Source organism: Silene latifolia, chromosome 2 (genome assembly GCF_048544455.1).
Source record: "Silene latifolia isolate original U9 population chromosome 2, ASM4854445v1, whole genome shotgun sequence".
Taxonomy (NCBI): domain Eukaryota; kingdom Viridiplantae; phylum Streptophyta; class Magnoliopsida; order Caryophyllales; family Caryophyllaceae; genus Silene; species Silene latifolia.
In genome coordinates this window covers 87285453-87295939 of record NC_133527.1, presented here as the reverse complement: position 1 = coordinate 87295939, position 10487 = coordinate 87285453, and the positions used below count along the sequence as shown (strand labels likewise).

Genomic DNA, 10487 nt, shown 5'->3' with positions numbered 1-10487 from the left:
CTCCTAGCCTTGGGGATTTGTTAACAATGCGAGGAACACACTTACGTAACTTCTTTTCTTCTCAAAAGGGGTTTTTAGAATGATAAAAGAGATTAAGAAAGATGACGGAGGCTTTATATACTAATCTCGCATTATTAACAAAACCCGTCAAAATCACCCGTAAAACACACTTACTCGATCGAGTAAGTCACTTACACGATCGAGTGCCACACTTACTCGATCGAGTACCCATCAGACAGAACACTATTTCGTATAAAAACATACTTACTTGACAGAGTAAGCCCCACTCGATAGATTACCCAAAGACATAGAAAACCGTAGTATTACAAATAACTCTATGGTTAGGTATAATTTGTGAGTGAAGTAAAGCCCGTGTCTAAGAACCAAGAGCAGGAGCAACTTGAAGAAAGCATAGCTCTGCTGCAAGCTAAATTTACCTCCCAGAACCCAACTGAAGAGGGCAGTTTTTGCAGACTGAATGTCACCTGCACAACTAATTAGTTTGTCCCTAGCTGCAAGAATTCCTCTAAAACTGAAAGAGAAAGTTTTCTTAATAGGTACATGCCATATATCCTCCTGCTTAAGGACATATTTTTTAGTCTAATGAGCCCATTTCACCGGAGCAGATGAAGAGAGTAACCAAATCCATTTACACAAAAGGGAAAAATTCCAAGCTCTGAGATCCTTAACATTGAAACCACCTACTGCAGGAGGAGAACCAATTTGCTTCCATCTTTTAAAGACCAAACTCTGACCCCCATCAGAATTACCCCTACAAAAATCTTTGCATAGCCTATTAATAAGTTGAGAGGTCTGCTGAGGGAGGAGAATGCTGGAACACCAGTAATTCTCTAATCCAAAAACAATAGATGTAATAAGATGTAACTTCCCAGCATAAGTGAGAAAGTGATTGGTCCAATGCTGAATAGTCTTTTGGATTTTAATAAGAAGAGGGTCAAACATAGTAGTAGTAATTCTAGAGGTGTTGAGAGGAAATCCCCGATATCTGAATGGGAAATCCCCTTGAGTATTCCAGTATTCCTGAGAATAGCTTCCTTAATATTAGTAGCCATCCCTCAAAAGTAGATGTTGGTCTTTTCAGTGTTAGCTGAAAGACCAGAAACCTTAGCAAAATCAGTAAGCACTGCAACCACAACATTAACATAGGGTACATCATCTCTTGTAAAAACCATCAAATCATCCACAAAAATAATATGGGTTAGGTTAATGCCACTACACTTAGGATGATAAGAGACCTGCTCCTAGACGATGTTTGGTATTTTGATACTTGGCAATTTCAATTTTGCATTTTCGAACATTTTTCAAAGTAACCCCATTTGTAGCAAGAGTACTTCCATTAAAGCATAGGATTCTGTTTTTGCTCCTCATTTCATTTGATGCAATTTGCAGACTTTTTGATTTTGATTTTGGTACTTGAACTCAATTTGGTGATTTTTGTGCCAATTCCCTTTTGTTGACAAAAATTGATGATATAAGTGAAAGAACGTTTGCATGGCTTTAAAGGCCACCTTAGAATAAACAGTAGCCAAAGAGTTATCACACCTCAAGGTACTCTTGACTAGGCCTTAGTCCATGGGTCAAAAGATACTAGTATGACACATCCTAGGGTGTCTTAAGGGTATTCTAGCAAACAAAGTCTTAAGGAGAAAAATTATCTACAAGGGCCTTATATACACATATCAAGCATCCGAGCTAGATATTTTCACAAACTTTTCTACAATGCAAACTACATGCCATGATGCAACTAACATATATACAACTCTAATGCATATGCTTCTATCTACTAAAATGCCATATAATCTAGATGCAACTCCTAACAACATATAGATACACAAACCGCAACAACAAAATACACCACATCCTCCTTGACATGTAAGCCCATCCTCCTCATATGAATAATGAAAAGAAATGGAAGGGAAGTAGGGATTAGAGCGATCATACAAATTGGTCTCCACATTTCTTTGCTAATGCCTCAAATGTAGTGTCATATCTATGTGAGAAGAGAACAAAAATACAAGTATATACAATTCTACACTACTAAAATAAAGATCATGTTTTTGGTTTTTGTAATTTTTAAATTTTTATGTATTTTGGGATATGAATTCCCATCCCCCACTTTATTTTGGACATTGTTCTCAATGTACATGTAGGAGTAGGAATGAAAAAGAAATACATATTTTTGGATTTTTAAATATCTATGGAAATTGAAGTACAAATGCAATGATATGAGATCCCGCCTTCATTGCAATGATATGAGATCCCGCCTCCATTGCAAAAATCAACACATTTTTCATTGCGGCAGACTCTTTGTGGTAAGCCTCATATGCTTCCCTAGTGGCGACACTCGACCTAGCATTAGGTTCGGGTGGAGAGACCTCAATGAGGTAACGAAGCTTGTCGTCACCCTGAGCAGCTAATTTGAGTTGGGCATCCCAATCAGAGAAATTTGACCCATTCTTTTCAAGTTTATAACGATTCATGAAGGATCGGAGCCATGAAACATTAGTGAGAGTGGTGGCGTTGGTGTTTGCTGCGGCCATTTGTTATGAGAAATAAAAATGGTCTACAAAACAAAAATAGAAGGAAAAAAACACTTGTCTTTTTTAAATAATACTCGTAAATTTTAATTTAAACAAGTTTTATTGCATTTATCTAGTGACCTCTACCCAACTTGATAAACGATTCCAAGACCCAAATTCATATTAACTTGGGCACGGTGTAGACGATTCATCCCTTATCAATACAACTCGGTGGATTAACTCTTTAATCGATTCTTCTTTTAGAACTCTTGGTCGATAAAATTACATTAATATTTATCTTTAGCCCAAAACACATTCGCAATGGTCGAGAATACTTTTGTTGAGTTCAACCTAAATTTCGAATAAATGTGTCCATGATCCAAATTCATATTAACTTGGGCCCGGTGTAGCCGATTCATCCCTTATCAACATGAATTCGGTGGATAGACATTTATCACTCACTTCCCCTATGTAACAAGGTTTGTACCCCGGTGTGGCCGAGCGCACTCCCTCACGAAATAGGTTTTCATGGTTTCTACTTTTTGGTAAGGCTAAGTCTCAATTTTTTATTTTAGCGAGAGGTCATGTCAGTTTATTATCTATCACGTTTTAAGTGAACTAAAGCGGTGAACTACGATAATTAAAATTAACACGGTCGATAAAGTCGATTTAAAATGCATGTTTAGTTATGGCGATTTAGCGATGCATGCAACATATAAATAAAATGCAAAACATAAAAATAAAATCCTAGTATGGCCTTCCTAAAATAGTAAATCTAATAAAATATTACAAATTCGGAAACCAACTCCCTTGGTCCCTTGAACTTCGGTCTTGGCATGCATTCCAAGGCAACACTTTCTTTGATGGATCGCCTTCTCGAATGGCACCGTCTTCAAGGAACTCCGATATAATTAAATTACAAAATGAATTACATAATTTCCTATTATACATTTGTAATAAAATAAAATAATTCTATTAAATTACAAACGGGGATACGAGATCACAATAATTACAACCGAATCGATATTCCCATACAATTCGGGTAATACCAATTAAAACTAAGGCGATACTAAGTAAAATTACATAATTCAAAAATTACATAAAATTAAAATATGACAATCATAAATAAAATGCAGCATAATAATATGTATGAACATGCTAAATTTTATGCTAAATCGCCTTTTAAGAGGTAATATCGTATATTAATCGGTTTTTACGGATTTTTAAACTTTTTAAAATCACAATAATTACATAAATTCATATTTATGTACACGTTAATTACCCTAACCATCTTAGGACTCAAGAATTAGTCTCCACTAACATTTTGACAATAATTAAACTTGATTTCTTAATATTGTTCATAAATGGAACCAAAAATACAAAATTATGCTATAAACTTCAAACTAAATTATAAAAATTTCAAATAATTTCAAAATTTGAAATTTAAACTCATGAAAATTCTGGAAAAATACCATGACACTCATAATGTTCAAAACTTAGGTTACAAATTTCGAAAATTTATCGAGAAAAACAATGTTGCGGTTTATCGGTTTTAACAAATATGACCATAAATGTATGACAAAAATTATTTTCATCAACTTTTCACTTTTAGATCTGAAATATATGATAAAATGCAACATGTGACGTTTTTCCTTTAGTCATGAAGTGTGTTTTAGCATTATTACTAATTATAGTCACTATTTATGTGATTTTTCATCAAAAATTCATAAATCATGCAAAAAGACTTCATTATAGCCAAATATTTTACACACATCTTGTAAAATTTCATTTTACAACATACTAAAATTTCATGACCAAATTCGAAATATAACTCATATTAACCTATTTACCCATTTAAATACGATTTTAACTTATAAAATTCATATTTCGAGCAAAACAACTTGTTTTAACATAAAAAATTTACAGGCTATCAGTAGATAATATATGTGAAAACATATCCAAAAATCATTGAAAAACTCGAAGTTTAGCTATTTTTCGTCCAAAAATGACATTTTTATCATAAAAATCACATTTTAATGCCAATAATATGTAAAATGAACAATAAATCCATAAATAAACCAAAATGTCCTAAAAATCACTTAGGACCAAAAACCTTTAACATGCAAAGTTATTTTTAGGTTTATCTTCATAAATCAAAATTAATTAGTTATGTCTGTTAATCTTATAACTCGGAAAAACCATAAACCGATTTGCATGCAAACTACCTAAGGCTCTGATACCGCTTGTTAGGATTCATTAATCTCATAAGTTTACATATTCATATATGGATTAATTTATTTAGTCATAAAATAAATACAAGATCTTATGCATGCAAACATAAAACAAAATAGAGAAGAAACCGTCACTTCTTACATTGAGGTTTCGGATTTTTGGGCACCAACAAGATCTCCTTCTTGTTAGTTCTTGAGCTTTCCACCAATGGATGAACAAGGTTCAAATTAGAACCTCTCCCAAAAGCATATACCCAAGGAATACTCCTAATAACTAATATTATTATGAACTAGTAATGATATTAGTCTTACTTAAAATTTGACACAAAATAGATTATGTTCTCTTGTATTTTTCGGCCAAGAGAGGAAATATTTGTGAGGTTTTTATTTCTCTAAGTTTTTCACAAATTGTAGAGAGAATGTCTTTTCTAACACTAGAAAAAAATATTAGGTAAAGTAGAATGAATAATAATAGAGGAAAAAACCCCTTGGCATTTCTCATGCAAAACCGGTTGGAGGGGGGGAGTAGGAGCCAATGCATGAGCTTGTGTTCTTCTCAAGATAAACTAGGCATACAAGGCTAAGACTATGGGTAATCATTGTGTTTTCCACTTAAAAATAATTAACACAATTTAAAGACCCTAACCCTCCCCATTTCGGTACACTTAATATAAAATGGGAGGCCCATTTTATTTTGTCATTTGTCAATTGTGACATATGTGACATGTTACTTGACATGTGAAATTGTAATGTATTTTTAACATATTAAAAATCAACATACTCATAAAATATGTCATATACAAATCGACTAGTAATTCGTAATTACTTGTACCAAAACGGTTTATCAAATTATAAATTACAATGTCTTGTATTTATAATAAATTATTCATTCAATTTCAATTTCAATTGTTTCGTAAATAATAATTTTATCCAAGTAATAAAACAATTCGATTACTTAGACCGTATCTAATTTAATCGAATTACAATAAGACACGTTAACTTTACTCACAAAATCATCCGTCAATTTTAAGCAATTTAATTAACTCGTATCGGCATACGATTAATTAAATAATCAATTAAGAGTATTTCCCTATAGGTATGACCTAAAGGGGATCAACTGATCACCACCGTCGCACGATAGTAATGTCAAACTCTAGTCAGCCAATCATTACCGATATGTGTGGACCAGTTGACTGTAAAATATTACATCCCACATGTATTCTTAAAATGAGATTTAAACATGTGATCATCATTTTTTTTGGTGAAAGGTAAGTAATTCTCATTAAGCTCAAACCAAGTAAACAAGATACATCATAATTTAGGTTACAAGACTAGTAATCCAATCTCTATCCTTAGACACTTTGACCCTACTTAGCTGATTAAGAAGTCTGATTTTCATCAGATTTTTACACTGAACGAATAAAGCAGTAGGTCTCAAAATAACTCCTTCCAAACGCGCTGAATTACGCTGCTGCCATACAGCATAAGTAACAACCATGAACACAGATAAGCAAACATCCCGCTGAACCTGTGTCCATTTCCTTCTACCAGTCCAAATGATACAATTCCCCTGCGGTTTAGTGATCTTCAGCCAGTTGCAAACCAGTAGTTAGATCTCTCTGTAATATTGACATTGTTGGAACAGATGTGTCACTGTCTCAGAACCAGCTTGGCATATGCAGCATAAATCATTAGAACTGATGCCTAACCTGTGCAGTTTCTCTTTTGTATTAAGAGCATTCCTCATGATTAGCCAATTCACAAAAGAATGCTTAGGAAGAGCAACATGATTCCAAATTAGCTTAGCCCATCCCACTTTTGTTTCCTTAAGTCTGATCCAATCATAACCAGACTTTACAGAATATCCCCTCATATCAGCAAGCCATACACCCTGTGAGTAACCATTCAGAAACGTATCCCTGGTCTTACATATAGCCTTCCAGTTGCCACTCATATGGCTTTTAGGAATATGGTCAGGCCAGGAAGAGCCTTTTATATAAATTTGATGCACCCACTTCACCCATAAACTATCCGACTTGCTATAAATCCACCACACTAACTTCCCAATAGAGGCCATATCCCAGTGATAACTATTCTTGATGCTAAGACCACCTTCACTCTTAGGGGTACAAATGTGATCCCATCCAACAAGAGGCACCCTCATATAATTGTTAGTGCCATCCCACAAGTAATTACGACAAATATTATCAATTTGTTTCAACACACCCTTAGGAATTAGGAAAATATTTGCCCAATAAGAAAAAAGAGAAGTAAGAACAGACTTAACAAGGATGAGTCTACCAGCATAGGAGATCTTCCTTGCACCAAGCATTCTGATTCTGTCAACAATCTTCTCCACCAGGATCTTACACTCCTTTTTCCCCAATTTACCAGCAGTTATAGGGACTCCAAGATATCTGAAAGGAATCTGACCCTCAACACACCCTGAACAGGCTATGAGTTGCTGTTTGATAGAGTTATGCACCCCATTAAAATAAATGTTAGATTTTGCATTATTCATCTCCAAACCAGAAGCTCTAGAAAAAGTGGCAAAGGACCTTAACAGAAGCATGACAGAAGGATAGTCTCCTTTTGAGAACACTAAAAGGTCGTCAGCAAACATCAGATGTGATAACTTTAGCTTCCTACAGAGGGAGTGATGTTTGAAAGGCAAAACTTCAGTTGTAAAGTTAAGAATCCTGGTGAGGTATTCCATAGCTATGGTGAACAATAAAGGGGAGAGGGGATCTCCCTGTCTAAGCCCCTTCTTCCCATGAAAAAAACCAAAGCTATTACCATTAAGGACAAGAGAATAGGAGGCACTAGACACACATTCCATAATAAGCTTCTTGAAGTAAACAGGAAAGAGTAAAGCATCAAGCATTTGACTGAGGAATTGCCAGTTCACTGAGTCATAAGCCTTTTTCAAATCAACTTTGATGAGGCATCGTGGGGAAACAGCAGTTCTCTTGTATAGTCTAATGATGTCCTGACAAACAAGAATGTTCTCAATAATGTTTCTCCCTTTAACAAAACCTCCTTGAGTAGGGCTAATAATGTGAGGCAGAACCCTAGCCAATCCGGTACATAAGAGTTTGGATATCACTTTATATATGACATTTCAACATGAGATTGGCCTAAATTGTCCAACAGTTTGAGGCAAGTCCACTTTGGGAACAAGTGAGACTAAGGTGTGATTCACTTGTTTTAAAAGCCTACCATTGAGAAAGAAATCCTTCACAACAGTGCAAACCTCCTCTCCAATCACTTGCCAGGCATCCTTGTAGAAGGCACTAGTGAATCCATCAGGGCCTGGTGCTTTATGGCCAGGAATATGGAAGAGAGCATCCCTGATTTCATCATTAGTAATAGGAGTACCTAGTTCAGCACAGAGCTCCTCACTGCAGCAGGGCCCTTCTGAACAACCTGAGCATTAACAGCCTGCACAGCTGTAGTCTTCCCCAACAGATCTTGGTAAAATGATAAAAAAGCTTCCTGAATACTATCAGGGTCAGTTAGCCAATTGCCCTGCTCATCTGCAATCCTGAAGACTTTGTTCTTAGCCTGCCTCTGTTTCATATAACTGTGAAAAAGCTTTGAGTTACTATCCCCACTACAGATCCAGGTGGTTTTGGATTTCTGCAGCAGGAAGCTATCACAGGCCTTCTAAAGCTCAGAATACTCTTTAGAAGCATTGATTTCCATTCCAATCAGATCAGCATTTGAAGGATCAGTTCTAATTTGCATCTGAATATGCTCCAAATGCTTCCACGCCCTCATAGTATTATTCATAATATCAGCAAATAAATGCCTATTCAACAGCTTCAAGGGTTTTTTTAGTAACTTAAGCTTCTTTACAAACTGAAACATAGGAGTACCCTGAATGCAAGTCCCCCAAATCTGAGTGACACAAGGGATAAAAAGATCAGAATCACTCCACATGTTAAAATATTTAAAACTCCCCTTCCTTAGGCCAATATCAGAAGTCTTCTGTATCAAACAAGGTGTGTGATCAAAGTACCCCTCTGTATGAAAGTGAGCATAATAATCAGGTCTCTGCTCAGTCCAATCATGATTAACAAGGGCTCTATGAAGCCTACTAAACACTCTAGTAGCTGCTTCTTGCTTGTTATTCCAGGTGTAGAAAGAACCAGTTGCAGGCATATCCACCATACTACACTACTCTAGACAATTTTGAAAATCATCCATTTCCTCCTTAGAGGTAACTCCTCCCAAACGTTCACTAGGTTTAAGGACAGCATTAAAATCTCCCTCTATGAACCAAGGCCCCTATATACTCAGGTTGAAAGCCATTAATCTACTCCATAAGGACTTTCTCTCTTGGATACCATTAAAGGCATAGACAATAGTGAAGTGAAACATTGACCCATTAGCAAGATCCTTAACAATAGTATGTATAAATTGAGCATTGTACTCAATAAATTGAACATTGAACAGATTAGGCTTCTATAAGATCCAAACTCTTCCACCTTTATGGTACTGAGTATTTGTAGAAACACACCAACCATTACAAATATTATCCCTAACTCCATTTAGAGACGAAGGCTTAACCTTCGTCTCAAGGAGACCAAATAATCCAACCTGATGATGGTGAAGAAACCATTTAATGTACTTCTGCTTAGCTGGACTATTCAATCCCCTCACATTCCAAAAGCCTATCATTGCCCCCCCCCCCCTTTTTCAGGGGGTACTCTAATCGTCCCTATTCCCACCTTTGGAGTGGCATTGTTTAAGGCTTCCATGAAGGTGAATTGCCCAAATTTAGAAGTGGTACTGCCCTGATCAATCAGCTCTTGTCTACTCAATCTTATCACAGCCCTCGCAGGGGTAGCTACTTGACTTGTCCTAGTATGAGCACCCTGTTGAACAACAGGCACCACAGGGGTAAACATAGTCCTAGGACTAGGTTGGACCAGAGGAGTAGCTTTTGGAGAAACAGCTATCTTAGCAACTGGTACCTTAGTTCCAAGAGCTTTGTCACCTGCAGGTTTAGGTATCCACTGTTTTACAACCTTCTTCTTAGCAGGAGGTTTGGTTTTAACTTTCTTACATGCATTGGTAATGTTACCAATTCCCCCACAAGTTTTACAAAGGATAGGATTCCACTCAAACTCCACCTGAATCTTAACCATATTCCCTAATTCATCCAAGAATTTAACCTCTTTGGGAGCAGGCTTGTCAAAAGGAACATCAATTAAGACCCTGGCCATTCCTAGCCTTGTTCGTTCCTCAGTAGGTCCATCACACCGCACAAAATCACCAATCAATCCTGCAATTTTAGGAATACACTGTCCCCAGAACTTAAGAGGTAACAAATGCAACTTAACCCACACAGGAACAACTTTAACATCCGTATTTGTAAGCGGGTCCTAAGAATGCCAAGGACGTAAGATTACAGGTTTATTCTCGAACAGGAAATGTCCATGCTTCAAAACAGCTTCCTGTGCTTTCTGATTCTTAAATTTAACCAGAAACACACCAGAAGGTAAGAAGGAAATACGATCAATCCCATATTCACCCCATAACCCCTGAATAAAATCCTCAACTACTTCTCAGGAAGGATTGGCACCCAATATGAAGCATATAACAGAGTGCTTCCAAAATTCGAGTTCCTTATTAACCTCAGACTCAGTAAATTGCAGCATACCTTCAGGCTCCTCAGGAATGGTAGCCAATTTCTTCCCTTTGCCACGTT

The 10487-nt window shown here is 36.2% G+C and overlaps 1 protein-coding gene across 1 annotated transcript; it reads right to left on the bottom strand.

Annotated features, from left to right (window-relative positions):
* Window positions 1-976: 976 nt before the first annotated feature.
* On the bottom strand, window positions 977-8944 carry LOC141641051 (uncharacterized). Its single transcript, XM_074449728.1, has 5 exons — window positions 8454-8944; window positions 8162-8354; window positions 6426-7760; window positions 6099-6341; window positions 977-1108 (listed from the first exon to the last, which is right to left on the bottom strand). Exons 1-5 carry the CDS (start codon window positions 8942-8944, stop codon window positions 977-979), a joined length of 2394 nt encoding a protein of 797 aa, XP_074305829.1.
* Window positions 8945-10487: the final 1543 nt, after the last annotated feature.

Excerpts from the sequence above, each read along its gene's own strand:
- LOC141641051 (XM_074449728.1), bottom strand. The coding sequence starts at position 8,944 with ATGGTGGATATGCCTGCAACTGGTTCTTTCTACACCTGGAATAACAAG. Across the intron at positions 6,342-6,425 it reads GCCAAGCTGGTTCTGAGACA|GGGAATTGTATCATTTGGAC; the intron begins GTGACACATCTG and ends ACTAAACCGCAG. Across the intron at positions 1,109-6,098 it reads GAGATTGGATTACTAGTCTT|CTAACACTGAAAAGACCAAC; the intron begins GTAACCTAAATT and ends CTGGTCTTTCAG.